Below are 14,626 nucleotides of genomic sequence, written 5' to 3' on the forward strand. Positions count from 1 at the left end.
AGCATTAAAGAAACGCGAAAAAAATACGCTTTGAACTATCACGAAGTTGGAAAACAGAAGGAGTGCTGGAATGTCCGACGGTCCTGTAAGGCATCAAGGAAAGGCGGGTTGCTCGTGCAGTGGGCTGAGTGCTGTCATTAGAAGAAGAGTCTCCATTGAAGAGGTCGGTTTAAAGTCGGTACCTGAATCAGGACGAACAAGAGCAAACATCTTTGGTATTTATTGTATTCATTGTCGCTTAGACTTCTAAACCACATGGTAGTTTTTGATGCACACGTCTATCCGCTTTAAGTCGCCATAGTTGAAGACACTCGGCGCTGATGCTGATGCTAATGCTAATGCTAGCTAGCCTCCATAGTCCACCGTGCGGCCAAAGTAGCCGAGCGACTGCTTCCTTTTTCGGCTGTGCGCTGACCACCGAGCCGTACGTCCAACATGGAGAAAAGTAACCGCTTGTTGGAGCTCTCCCGCTTCCTCCAAGACCCACACCTCGTCGCTCGTTTCCAGCACATTTGCGGAGTACGAGGGACGTTTACCAGGACGGCGGTCGGGGGAGGCAACGACAGGGAAGCGACGCCGAGCGAGACGCAAAACAACGGGGCTTGCTACCACCAGCTGGACCAGGACGATGGGGGCGAGGCAGTGGATGTGGACTTGGGGACAGCGGGGGTTCGGAAGAGAGAAAAGCACCGCGAGGAAGATCCTCCCCACAATGGCTCCCTGCCCACCAAGACACCAGCGGCCGGTGTGTCCGATCACAGCGGGGCCATGACGGATGAAGCCGGGGCAGCCAGCAGGGTCAAGCCGCTTCGCAGGAACTCCTTGACGGGGGACGCCGGTCAAGAGTTTCTGATCCAGAACCGCGTCTTCTACTACCTGTTCTCATTCGGAACCGAACTGGGCAACGAATTATTTTACATCACCTTCTTCCCCTTCCTGCTGTGGAACGTGGACGCCTTCGTGAGCCGGAGACTCATCATGGTGTGGGTGTGGGTCATGTACCTGGGCCAGTGCACCAAGGACGTGATCGGCTGGTCCAGACCCGCCTCGCCTCCCGTGGTCAAAATGGAGGTGTTCTACAACTCGGAGTACAGCATGCCGTCCACACACGCCATGTCCGGCACCGCCATCCCCTTCGCCCTCTTCATCATGACCTGCGATCGCTGGCAGGTGAGAAGAAGAAACGCTCACAAATCCACTCACAAACTTAAAAGGGAAGCGATTGGAATGGGAGTCGCTTCCTCATCGAGGAAACCCGCTAACTTCCTCTTCCTCTTCGTTTTTCATATGAAAGAAGTTCAGTTAGAGCATCAGCATTTTCAGTTGGACTTGATCAGTGCACCGCAGTTACCACACACACGCATCACATGGACAGATCATTCAATCTAACTTTATTGAGACAGAAAAACACTAATGTCACTTTGTAGCATCGTTTTACTGCTCACAGACGCCAGGGGGCATCACTGGTGTCTGCAGGCTGCTATGATTGGCTGTGATCTCCCACCCAACCATTTTCTAGATTTGCGGGGTATGCTGGAGCCTATCCCGACAGACTGGTCGCCAGCCAAATGCTGTGATCTTGCAGTTCTGAAATTCTTTGATGACATCATCTGTCCGCCCAATGAAGGCTTTCTGGTGGACTTTGAGATAGTGAATGCTTTGAACAATGGAAAAGGTTGTAGACGGAATGTTAATACTATAAGTTTTTGATGACATCATCTGTCCGCCCAATGAAGGCCTTCTGGTGGACTTTGAGATAGTGAATGCTTTGAACAATGGAAAAGGTTGTAGACGGAATGTTAATTCTATAAGTTCACGGATAATCTCTGTAGCCGAGCGACTGCTTCCTGTGTCGTCGTGCCCCTGCTACAAAGTTAGAACACATGGACAGGAAGTAGAAATGAAACACCTCAGCATTTAATGGTCTTCAAGGTTTATAACGCAAACTCATTTACAAGCCCAGATAAGACAGCCCGCCGCTTTGACGTCTTTGATGCACAATGCTCAAAGTTTTAACACGTGAGTGTGGAGGTCACATGACTCCAATGAGACTTTGACCTCGCTGCTGTGTTTGTTTATGACCTCGGATGTCTCACACACGAGTACATGAAGGATCGGGTCAGAATAGGAGACGACAAGGTTGAACATTGGACATTGGTTGGCCTTTTTTCCCTTTTGGAAACTTTCCTTCCCAGAGGAAATGGTGTGGAAAAGTGTTGGCAAACAAATTGAAATATTAGTCAATGGCAACACAACTGAACACAAAATGCAGTTTTTAAATCAAACCTTTTATTCATTCATTCATTTTCTACCACTTATCCTCAAGATAAGGGGGTGCTGGAGCCTATCCCAGCTGTCTTTTGGGGGCAAGAGGCACGGTCCACCCTGGACTGGTGGCCAGCCAATCCCAGGGCACATATAGACAAACAACCATTCACACTCACATTCATACCTATGGACAATTTGGAGTGGCTAATTAACCTAGCATGTTTTTTGGAATGTGGGAGGAAACCGGAGTACCCGGAGAAAACCCACGCATGCACGGGGAGAACATGCAAACTCCACACAGAGATGGCCGCGGGTGGAATTGAACTCGGGTCTCCTAGCTGTGAGGTAGCGAATGAATGAATGAATGAATGAATGAATGAATGAATGAATATACATAATGTATACATAACAATCAACAAAAAGGGTAAATACGCCAACATCTAAAAGAGGAAATATGCCCTTTGAAATGCACCAGACCCACATTGAACATTGTTAACTGCCACACAAGTGTAAAAAGAAGTCGAGCAGTGTTAATAGTGTAAAGTGTATGTAGTCGAGGGGCAGCAGACACTGCTGTTGTGTCCTTGGCACCCACTTTGCCTGTAGTGTTATCCACACTGGTGTATGAATGTCCATGGATGTTTGGTGGTGGTAGAGTCCGTTAGCACCAATTAGCAGACTCATTTCACTGAGCGTACCACAGGGCAGTAGACGTGTTCCAAGGTGAACATCACAGGAAGAGAAACATTGCGTATGACTGCTGTCTCAGCGGACTTGTCGGAGCAGAACAGGAATGTTTGGATGGGCACAAGTCAGCCGGATCTCCTCCCTCCACAGCAGCGGGGCCCCGCCTCCCTCGGCGAGGACGCTAACCACAGCCAGATGTTTCTCCACGTGAGGTCAAAGCTGGGAAGCAAATGTGGAGGCTCTCCCTGATGTCTGATGATGTGCGGCCCGAGACCCGTGCACTGTAGCGGCGTCACATGTAAACATGATGATGTTTACACTGCAGAACTGGCTTCATGCTGGATGGCCCCCTGCCAGGCGTGAGGCGTGGCTATGGGGCCTCCATGTTGAGACTGTAGACACCATGCTTAGACTCTGGAAAAACACAGACTACTCAGGTGGTGGTGCCTTGGCGAGTCCGCACAAGCACGGTCACGGTCTGGGAAGTTCTGTCGGCACCGTGTTGGAGATGTTGAGACTGTAATGACCTTGTGAATGACCTACACTTTGCTAACCTCCACCCACTGGACATCAGATGCAACCTTGTGGTGTGTTTGTGTCAACCAGAGGGTTGTGTGTATGTGTGTATGTGTGTTTGTGTCAACCTGAGGGTTGTGTGTATGTGTGTATATGTGTTTGTGTCAACCTGAGGGTTGTGTGTATGTGTGTTTGTGTGTTTGTGTCAACCTGAGGGTTGTGTGTATGTGTGTTTGTGTGTTTGTGTCAACCTGAGGGTTGTGTGTATGTGTGTATATGTGTTTGTGTCAACCTGAGGGTTGTGTGTATGTGTGTTTGTGTGTTTGTGTCAACCTGAGGGTTGTGTGTATGTGTGTTTGTGTGTTTGTGTCAACCTGAGGGTTGTGTGTTTGTGTCAACCTGAGGGTTGTGTGTATGTGTGTATGTGTGTATGTGTGTTTGTGTCAATCTGAGGGTTGTGTGTATGTGTGTTTGTGTCAACCTGAGGGTTGTGTGTATGTGTGTATATGTGTTTGTGTGTTTGTGTCAACCTGAGGGTTGTGTGTATGTGTGTTTGTGTGTTTGTGTCAACCTGAGGGTTGTGTGTATGTGTGTTTGTGTGTTTGTGTCAACCTGAGGGTTGTGTGTGTGTTTGTGTGTTTGTGTCAACCTGAGGATTGTGTGTATGTGTGTATGTGTATATGTGTTTGTGTCAACCTGAGGGTTGTGTGTGTGTATGTGTGTTTGTGTCAACCTGAGGGTTGTGTGTATGTGTGTTTGTGTGTTTGTGTCAACCTTAGGGTTGTGTGTATGTGTGTTTCACACACAAAAGACAACAAAAGGCTTTTAGCGAAAGTGAAAAGCTCAGCAGATCACATTTCTACCGACTCAGCTGTCAGTCAACCTTACGTCCCGCCTCCCGTCCATCTCCCCGCTACTTCATTGTACATGCGGACGCTTCATGCGCGGTTGAGGTCAGATAAGATAAAACTTTATTGTTATTATTATCTTATAACTGCATGATCTAAGAAACTAACAGGTCGTCCTCAGTATGAATTTTGCCCCTAAAGGGTGACATAAGCGTGTGGAAGTGGGAGTGGGAACGTCTACCTACATAAATGTCATTCCCAATATACACACAACTTACATAATAGTTTATCATGAGATTCCCAAGCATAAGGAATACTCTATGCCAGAACATAGTAGTAACACAACCAATGGCTGTATTATTAATATTAAGTGTTATATAAAGTACTATAGAACAAATAAACTTTAAAGACTTTTAAGGGCTACACGTTGTTCGTGTGGTTAGCGTGCAGACCTCACAGCTAGGAGACCCGGGTTCAATTCCACCCTCGGCCATCTCTGTGTGGCGTTTGCACCCCGCCTCTCGCCTCAAGACAGCTGGGATAGGCTCCAGCACCCAACCGTCAGTGTTGATGGTTAGTATTTGGGATTGACTCTTCGTATCTGGTCCACAGTACTCCTTCACGCTGGGCTTGGTTTTGGCTCTCTGTTGGTGTCTGCTGGTCTGCGTCAGTCGGATCTACTTGGGGATGCACTCGGTTCTGGTAAGTCCCGCCCATGTGCACACACACACACGCACACACACATCTGCTCACAATTGCAGTGCTCCGACGCTCCCAAAGGAAAAAGCCAAGTTTGTCTTCAGGGTCCAGATGGATGAGTAGATCCGTGGTCACAGCGCTTTGAAGCAGGTTTGATTGACAGCTGCGTGGATCAAGTCGCTTTCGCACGCCTTGGACTCCTCGTGGCTGCTGACAGGTGCCGTCGTGGTGACGGCCTCTTCAACCACATGACATCTGCTGGATCACATGACCAACACCGCTGGAAAGACATGATGAACAAGACGGCCCGCAAAGACTTTGAAGAACATCAGACTAAGGACTCCTGGAGCTCCTCTCATCCTCTCATCACTGCTGAGCTCCAGGAACATGAATGATGAGCACCTCCCTGGGGACACGCAGCTGCAGGGCAGGAGTCCAACATGATGAGGACCCCAAACACACCTCCAAGGACAAGGACCTAAACCTGATCAAGCATCTGAGGGGAATCCTCCAACAGAAGGTGGAGGAGTCATCATGAAACTGGACCTCAGAGGCTTCCTGTGATGTTCTACTGAACTCTGGCCATCCACACTAAATATTCACACTTTGGACACAATGTGGACGTTTTCACAAGGGGGGGGGGGGGGGGGTACTCACTTTTGTGCCAGCGGTTTAGACATGAATGGTTGTGGGACATTTACTGTCTGTTAGATTAATTAGCAATTAAATTAGCAATAAATTGGTATGAATATTATATAAATATGATTAATATAATATTAATAATATAATATTAATACAATATTATAAATATTATAATATAAAAATATTAAATATGTTATAATATAAAAATATTAAATATGTTATAATATAAAAATATTAAATATTTTATAATATTAAAATATTTAATAAATAAAATATACTGCATCATAAAAAAATGATGTTGGAAGTTACAAGGAACGTCCAGGAAGCGTCTGAGCTCCATGCGTTCATCTGCAAAGAATCTTGTGTGGCCGCCTTGACGTCTGGCTCCAGTCCGCTCTTGCAAACATAGCTGCTCGTTACCGTGGCAACCTTATGACAACAACACAAAACGCACTCACTTTTGGTGGCTTTCTTTGTGGACTTGAATATTCCTCTTTCTTTAACGTCGTCACAAGTCACCCCATGAAACCACTTCCACAACATTTCTGAACTCCCAAACTCCAGACTGCAACACAGCTGGAGTGGAATGCCTTGCTCCATAGTACGGGGGCACCGCAATGTGTTTGGAAAAGGTCCTAAGGCATTTCTTGAAACCTTTTTCTTCTATTGTTTTGTGTTCCTTTTAGCAAATCACGTGGATGGCGTTTTGAGACAAAAATGCACGATTAAATTATTATTATTAATAATAATAACTCATGCTTATGATGTCTGATCCTCGCAGGACGTCATTGTCGGCGTCTTCTACAGCGTCCTCATTCTCCTCCTCTTCCTGCCGGCGATGGACGCCATCGACGACTTCGTCCTGACGTGCGTCCACGCCCCGCTGGTCATCGTGTGCGTCCACCTGGGCCTGGGCCTGTTCTCCTTCACCCTGGACACGTGGAGCACATCCCGGGGCGACACGGCTCAGATCCTGGGCTCGGGTGGCGGCATCGCCCTGGCCTCCCACGTCAACCACCGCCTGGGCCTGATGGCGGACCCCCCGCCGGAGCGCCTTCCCCTCTCGCTGCCTGCCCTCAGCGGGGGCCTGGTGGGCACAGCCGCGCTGCGCTTCCTGCTGGGCGTGCTGGTCGTGGTGGCCACGCGGGCGCTGATGAAAGCGCTGACCATCCCGCTGGTGTGCCGCCTCCTGGCCATCCCGGGCGGCGACATGAGGAAGGCCAGGCAGCACGCCGAGGTGGAGCTTTCCTACCGCTACATCGTCTACGGGACGGTGGGCTTCAACACGCTCTTCCTGGTGCCGCTCCTCTTCAGCTACCTGCCGCTCTGTTGACCACGTGACCTTCATGCTCGACGTCTTCTCCAACATCCTCAGCTCCTCTCTAGAAGACCACTACTGATTCGCCATGACGGAACACGGCATCGGGTTCCCAGTGGACGTTTGCACGGGACACTCCAAGTAGAAGCTCGTCTTCTTCTTCGACGCAAACCATTTTAGAGCCGCCAGAGGGCTTTGGATGCATAGCGCCTCGTTAGCTCTGTGATCGATTGCTCTTCCTGTTAGAAGAAACGCACATGCAGGCACATACCATCTTTCAACTGTGGGAACTTTAAAGAGTTTTTGTCTCATTTCCTACCTGATGTACACTGTAAAAAATTAATTGTGTTCTTTCCACCGATGTCAGATGTTTACTCGATGAAACGTCCTCACGCCCTCTTTCACACTGGCATTACAATCACAATATGTCCATAAACGCCTCAAATAGAAATATACATATTCTTAAAAAGCAATAAATAGTCAATTGGGGCAAGTGGGGAGTTTCTTGATCACCTCCTGTAGCCTTGCTGCCCGTGATGGCACATTATTCTCACTCAGCCTTCAACGTGACGAAGACCATGTCACGTGTTTTTAAAACTATTATAAACGACGTTGTACCGGCAGGGTGGCTTTTTTGTATTCGAAATCCTTAAAAACTGCGTGTAGTGTTGACATTTCATTGCTCCTCCAGTTTGTTTCCTCCGGCAATCACATGACTTGTCTGTGCGGTTTGCTGTTAACGGCACACAGGAAACTTCCATAAAGGTCAAGAACACGACCCTTCCTTTTCGTCACTAAAAATGTTAAGAAACGTGACCAAATACGGCGGCGAAACCGCCAGCAGAGCTCGACTCTGCCCTCTAGTGCCTTGCGAGGTCATGACACGGTATTTCATGTTGCCATTTGCACTTTGCTGCTCCTCAAGTTAGAAACTCAAGAAACCACATTTGACTTTCTGAATGTTCATGTCGGGGGTGTCCACACATTTTATTATGAGGGTCGTATGGATAAACAAATTCACATTTGGGACCACTACATTAAAGATGCTAAAAAAAATCCCATGTTGGTCGGTATATGCTAACATAGCATCTCGGCTTTGTATTAATGTGACAATACAAATTATTAATGTCATATCTCATTGGTAATTTATTCATTTACTGTATTTTCTGGACTATAAGTCGCTCCAGAGTATAAGTTGCACAAGGCCAAAAATGCATAATTAGGTAGAAAAAACCATACATAAGTCGCTCTGGAGTATAAGTCACAGGAACAGCCAACCTATGAAAAAAAAGTGCCACTATAGTCCGGAAAATACTGTAATTCTATAATATGACGAGGGTGAAGAAATTCCCCCCGGGGCCACACTTTGGACACCACTGGTTTATGTGTCGTGTTAGGAGTTGGTTGACTGGTGTCCTGATGTTGGACTCGTTTGAGGACCTTGTATGAAGATTGACTTGACTATTTTTGTATATAGATGAGATGTTTTCAGCCAAATGGACTCAAATAAATCAAATAAAATTCATCATTTCAATGTTTGGTGTTTTTTGTTTGGTTGAAAAAAAGTTTTCCTAAAGTTTGATGTCTTTGACTGTAAATGTGGTCCGGCCTGTACATCTGGTCCTGAGATCCTCTGCGCCAAGTTATGATCATGTGACATTCCTTGACCTTCACAAAGAACAGGAAGTGAGGTCACAGCTGCATGAACATGAACGTCCAACTATCATGCAATGTCTGCTCGTCCATCATCTGGTTGTGTCTCACGCAGGGACGTTTAGTGGTAGATCACCATAGATGGAGGCTTTGATGACGTCACCACTCCAGCTCGGACACTGCAGCTGCTTCATTCGCTCACATGTGGACGGACCTGTGGTCAAGTGGTTTTGTCTTCTGGCCAGCTTTCCACTTGGCGCTGCTACTGAGACACTCCAGATGCTGGCTTCTTCATCTTGAGCTCCTCCTGAGGGAAGCACTGAAGTGGGACTGAGGTAGATGAAGACTTTGCTGGGTTAAAAAACATTGAAAGTTTGCGCTTTAATTCTTTTCCAAGTTCTCAGCTGAGGCGAGGTGAGCATTTTGGACTTCTGGTCGTAAAGAATGTCTTTAAACTGTCCCTGTGAGACGTACCTGAATATTCAAGTCAACTTTTATACAGTAAACATTTAGGATTTAGGTGCTTCAGTTGAAGACCAAAAAAGGGTTGCTCAGCATTGAAACGTTGATGAGAAGACACTGCTGCCATCTAAAGGACATCTTTGGATTCACAACTTCCCGAAGTTTTATCTTTGCTAAACAAAGAACACATCATAACACAAATGAATAATACCTAATAAAATAGAATGACATTATATAATAATAACAACAGTCAGAACTTTGTTTAAAAACAAAATGATATCTAATCTTTGCTAGTTTGGGCGATGCGGAACCTTTGTTTGGACGGATGTTGTTCCGGCCTTTAAAGACTGTAACACAGTCGTCCTCCATGCCCATTTTAGCAAACAGCCAAGACAGTCAGCAGGGGTAACGGACCGTATTTATATAAGCCACTTAATTCTTCTTGTAGGAGGTGGTTAGACTAGAAAAGAATAGAAAAATGTCGTCGTCGGTGAATTAAAGAGTTGGCGGGTGTTTTGAACGCGGAGGAAATAAGGTATATGTACTCAAATATCATATTTGTAGCTAGTCGCTACGATTGCTAATACTGTTTGATGCTGCATGCTAATTGGCGTTACTTTCATCCACGTAAATCACTTTGGTTTGTCCGAAATTATATAATCTATATATTTTCTGCTGCTTTCAATGTTCCCTGTGAGGGCTTAAATAAATAAATCCATGAGAGTTTATTGATACTATTTGTCAAAACGGTTTAGCAGAGCGGCTAACATTGTTTAATAATTCTCTGAAGGTGAAGGTGTTTGGATGTCGTCATGGACGCTTTGGAGAAGAAGTTGACAAGTTTGTCCATCGCTCGGCGATGTCGTCCCGAGAAGCCCACCTACCTGCTCGGCATGGCCCTTCAGCCAGAAGGCGGGTTGGCGGTTTCGTGCTCCAACATGGCCGTCCACGTACACAACAAGGACACGCTGAAGCTGCAGGGCGAGTACCGTGGTCACAGTGGCCCTTTGTGCGGTCTCACCTTCGCTCACAGCTCCCCGCACCTCGTCTACTCGGCTTCCGCGGACGGGACGGTGCGGGCGTGGGACGCTCGCCGCCCCGGGACAGACGCCGCCCAGCTGTTTCGAGGCGACTCGTCCCACAGCTTCTGCAGCTTCGACCTGAGCTGCGGCGACTTGCTGCTGTGCGCCGGCACGGAGCAGGTGAACAAGGAGGACAGCTTCCTGGTGTTCTGGGACGCCAGGAAGCCCGGTGCGTCCCTCCTGGGGGTGTACTCCGAGTCACACAGCGATGACATCACGCAGGTGCGCTTCCACCCCGGCGACAAGGACCGCATGGCTTCCTGCTCCACCGACGGTCTCGTCAACGTGTTTGACCTGAGCCGGGCGACGGAGGACGAGGCGCTGCTGGCGACTTGTAACAGCGACTCCTCCGCCAGCGCCGTGTGCTGGTGCGCCGACGACTACAGCCGCCTGCTGTGTCTGGGCCACGACGAGGGTCTGCACCTGTGGGACCTAAGACAGCTGGACACCGAGGAACCCCTCACCGTCTTCAGCTGCCGGGACGCACGCAGCCTGGTGCCCGCGGCCCCCGGGGGCGGCCTGGATTACTTGGTGGGAGGGGCGTGGCTGGAGGACGCCCACAAGCTGCTGGTGGTCGGTGGCGACAACGGCGGCGACCTTCACTTGATGGAGTGCGATGGCGACGGGCTCCGTCTGCTCACGAGCCTCGACGGCGGACACGCCTCCACCGTGCGCTGCTTCCTGTGGGACGCGTCTGGAGGTGCGCTGGTCACCGGCGGAGAGGACGCTCAGCTGTTGCAGTGGAAGCCGGGAGGGGAGGGGCTAACGGCGGGGAAAAAGGAGTCCATGAAAAGTGCTTTGGCTCTGAAAGTGAAAACCAGACCTCATAGAAAACATTTATATAAGGTTTAAAGTACATTTATATAAGATTTAAAGTACATTTTATAAGATTTAAAGTACATTTGAATTGTGAAAGTGGCTTTTAAAGACACGGCTGTGGTCGATGTCACGTTGCTTTGCTTTGCTGCATCAGCACTGACGTTTCTTCCATTGTTGAAATATTTAGTTTTGCTAACAAAATGAAGGCCAGTGGATCCCTGTTGTTATTATTATTATTATTATTATTATTATTCCTATTCCCTCCACGCCTCACGTTAATTTGACTACTTTTGGTGCTCGGGTTTTCAGCTGCTCAGCTCCGAGACTTTGGAATATTCTCTGGAATACTGGAATACCACGACACATCCGTTTACTGGACTCTGTTGACACCTTCAAACTCACCTGTTTGAAACCGTTTACTCCTCCTGACCTTCGTTTTGCTTGTCTTTTACTTGCTTTATTACAGGGATGGGCAAACTACGGCCCGGGGGCCACATGCGGCCCACCACGCGTTTGAACCCGGCCCGCCAACTGGCAACATGACTTGCAAGTCGGATGTCTTATTTAGTAAAAAAAAAAAAAAAAAGTTAAAGTGCTCCTGAAAAAAGTAATTCAAGGTGTGTTAAATATATGTTCCGGTCCCCCGGACAATTTTGTTAACTCAATGCGACCCACGAGTCCAAATATTTACCCACCCCTGCTTTACTATTTTATCTGGTATTGTGTTCTGTGTCTATTTCTGCGTGTACGGTGACCTTGGGTGTTTTGAAGGGCGCCAACAAATAAAATGTATATTATTATGTTTTTACTGGCGTTTATCTGTTTGTTTGGATGAGCTTTGCAGGAATTATCAGAAACGGGATATGGAAGAATACATTTTATTCATACTAATGAATAACATACTAATGTTAGCATGCCAACACCGAACATGATAGGGGTTAAGCATATGCGACTTCCTATAAAAATGTTACTATGCTACTGTTAGCATGTAAACAATGCTATCATACTAATGTTAGCATGTCAACACCGAACATGATAGAGGTAAAGTATATGTGACTTCCTATAAAAATGTTAAGATGCTAATGTTAACATGTTAGCAATGCTAACGTAAGAATGCTCACATCTAGCATGATTGTTTATAAATATGTCTACCATAAAAATAGCAAAAAACGCTAGTAATGCTAACATTAGCCTGCTAACACCGAGCATGATATAGCGCAATGTACCAGGAAGGCTAAAAGTCTAAAAATGAATTGGGAAATTGAACTTTGGAACGGTCTGAATCATTCGAGAAGTAGTTAAACGCCTTTAGATCATTTTTGTTCATGGTACCATCAGCACAAGGTGATCACACACTGCGAGATAGTGGTTTGAGTCCATGACCCTCTGTTGAATGCTAAATTTCCCAAGGTATACATCCTTAAACAGGTTGGAGAGCATTTTCCATGCGGCTCAAGAACGCCAGGATGACATTAAATGAGGAAAATGATGGAATTGTGAGTGGAGCTGTGTTGGTTTAGCCAACACTGCTAGATCAGGTGTCAGTCAGGCAGTCAGGGGTGATGATTAGGGGGAACAAAATACGGAAAAGAGAAAAGGATGCCTCGCAGCACCACCACCTCCCAGAAAGCAATCATGTCAAATAAAATCTATCTGACTCGTTACGCAACATCCTTCCTAACGTCCTCTTTGATCTGATAGCGGACATGCAGACATCCTCTATTGCGGATCTCCAGGCTCTTGCGGTTCGCCCGGGCGAAGAGCGGCGACGGAGCAGCGGGGCAGGGCCTCGCACGGGTTTAGCCTCATTCCGGCGCGCTGAGTGGAGGAGCCGAACGCTCCCAAAGTGCACTTTGCTTCCAGCCTCCATCTCCTTCCTCTTCGCTGCTCCTCCACCGAACCGACGGCTTCACAGCCTGCGCCCGCCCGTCCGGCTGACTGACGCGCCACCTCGTCCAATCGCCATCGCCGTTATCCGCGGTAGCGTCCAATCAGCGTGTCGGGACGCTCCCAGCGCCGCCGAGCACGTTAGTGTGCTTGTGTTATGTGTGCCGTGGTGTCAGCCCAGCAGTGTTGACAATAGGCTGAGAAGATCCAGAATAGGAGAATACCGACACCATCCGAGACTTCATGGTGGAATGTAATAGCGCCGAACGCAATCGCTTCCACACGGCCGCGTTTCGTTGTTGATGGGAGTTTAAGGGCTGCTCGGTTCGAAGGAGGCTACATAGGCTGTTGGAGGCCGACATTCTGCCGCTGTTCCGCCGCTGCTTGGCAAAGGCTGTTCGCACCGAGCTGGAGGTAGCCCCGCACGTAGCCCCCGCTAGATTCCCAAACATAGGATAACTCCTCCTCGCCGCCGTCTCCGTCGCGAACCGCAGAGGATCAAGGTAAAGTACCCCCCACCGGAGCGCTAAGAGCGGCTTGTCTGGACTCTGGGACTGAGCGTCCAGCCCATCGCCCAGTCAGTCTGTGAGCTATCGCTAGCAGCATTAGCACTGCCTGTGTATTTACATCTGGGATGATGGGTGATCGCCCGAACCCGCCCAGGTAAAGTTATTTAGCACATACGGTGACCCAGACTACATGTTTGTTCGTGTTTCTATGTGCTGTGTTTCCTTTGCAAGATGCTATGAATGCTTGCCGATGACTAGCATGCTAAGGGTTAGCTTCAACTTGGGCTAACCCGCGCTAGCCGCTTGCTAGCGAACTACAATGACATTTTCTCTCTTTAGGTGCGCTCCTTGTCATTAATGCATGGATGGAGTCCATCCTAACAATACAAACGTGCTTCATGTGCGCACAGAAGGCAACTAGCTAGCGATAAACGCGGCGAATTCCTTGAAAGAGTAAATCGGGAGGCTAACAGTGCTAGCTGGCTAACGCTAGCTGTCAAGTTAGGAGTGTTGTGCTGCCGACGGGCCCAACATGAGCTCTGCTGCTCAGCTCTGCCCCTCATGGTGCAATCCGCTGCTAAAGCTAGTCGATGTGTAAATACACAAATCTTCCTTATTGCACCGTCAATTGATATCTTTATTGTGCACGGTGTTCGAGTCCGTGGCGGGGACACTTTCCTTCCATTGGTAGCTGATGTTCCATTGTTGACAATTGAACCAATTTCTATCAAATGGCGAATGCGTGGTGGTTTTGAAAATGTGGGAAATGCTTTAAATGTCCTAAGTTACAGATGAAGGTGTACTGGATGCAAGCATTAATACAATAAGGCCACTGTGGCATCATGTGGTGCATCATGTGATGTCATTGTCACTTTGTGAAGGTGTGTTGGACCATTTGGACTGTATTGGACATTCAAAGTCTCCAGTGTTTATATGAGCACTAGGATGGACTAATGGCCGCCTTCTTATCAGCCCTGTGTGTGTGTGTGTGTGTGTCTTTGTTTTAGTTAATTGTTTTGTGACTGTGAACATGATGCCATTATGAATCAATGTTAATTTATGATTTATAGGTGCTGTCATCTCCTTGACGGCCTTTATTGGACAGGACGGCGCTAAATCAGTTCTATCTACTTGATGAAACAAAAAAAGAGGTTATCCTGAGTTTACGACTTTTGTGGTTGCGAACACGCTTCTGTATATTAAAAAGTTACATACAGTGGGGCTCCACAAGTTTGA

The 14,626-nt window shown here is 47.7% G+C and overlaps 3 protein-coding genes across 3 annotated transcripts in view; all 3 read left to right on the forward strand.

Moving 5' to 3' along the window:
- The first annotated feature begins 81 nt into the window (after positions 1-81).
- LOC131140723 (sphingosine-1-phosphate phosphatase 1-like) lies at positions 82-8,508 on the forward strand. The gene is made up of 3 exons (XM_058091398.1): positions 82-1,170; positions 4,932-5,021; positions 6,442-8,508. Exons 1-3 carry the CDS (start codon positions 436-438, stop codon positions 6,991-6,993), a joined length of 1,377 nt encoding a protein of 458 aa, XP_057947381.1. The 5' UTR covers positions 82-435; the 3' UTR covers positions 6,994-8,508.
- Positions 8,509-9,461: 953 nt separating this feature from the next.
- On the forward strand, positions 9,462-11,775 carry LOC131140344 (WD repeat-containing protein 89-like). Its single transcript, XM_058090670.1, has 2 exons — positions 9,462-9,628; positions 9,884-11,775. Exon 2 carries the CDS (start codon positions 9,906-9,908, stop codon positions 11,025-11,027), a length of 1,122 nt encoding a protein of 373 aa, XP_057946653.1. The 5' UTR covers positions 9,462-9,628; positions 9,884-9,905; the 3' UTR covers positions 11,028-11,775.
- A 1,637-nt stretch (positions 11,776-13,412) lies between these two features.
- The window catches only part of LOC131140070 (serine/threonine-protein phosphatase 2A 56 kDa regulatory subunit epsilon isoform), a 30,205-nt gene continuing 28,991 nt past the window's right edge, over positions 13,413-14,626 (forward strand). Inside the window, exon 1 of the mRNA XM_058090159.1 lies at positions 13,413-13,544. Within this exon, the coding sequence (XP_057946142.1) occupies positions 13,516-13,544 (29 nt within the window). The 5' untranslated portion in view covers positions 13,413-13,515. The remainder of the gene's footprint in view (positions 13,545-14,626) is intronic.

Source organism: Doryrhamphus excisus, chromosome 13 (assembly GCF_030265055.1).
Source record: "Doryrhamphus excisus isolate RoL2022-K1 chromosome 13, RoL_Dexc_1.0, whole genome shotgun sequence".
NCBI lineage: Eukaryota > Metazoa > Chordata > Actinopteri > Syngnathiformes > Syngnathidae > Doryrhamphus > Doryrhamphus excisus.

Bases quoted from the DNA above. Each gene is read 5' to 3' on its own strand.
- LOC131140723 (XM_058091398.1), top strand. From the start codon at position 436: ATGGAGAAAAGTAACCGCTTGTTGGAGCTCTCCCGCTTCCTCCAAGAC. The intron at 1,171-4,931 runs GTGAGAAGAAGA...TCTGGTCCACAG, and splicing joins TGACCTGCGATCGCTGGCAG to TACTCCTTCACGCTGGGCTT. The intron at 5,022-6,441 runs GTAAGTCCCGCC...TGATCCTCGCAG, and splicing joins TGGGGATGCACTCGGTTCTG to GACGTCATTGTCGGCGTCTT.
- LOC131140344 (XM_058090670.1), top strand. From the start codon at position 9,906: ATGGACGCTTTGGAGAAGAAGTTGACAAGTTTGTCCATCGCTCGGCGA.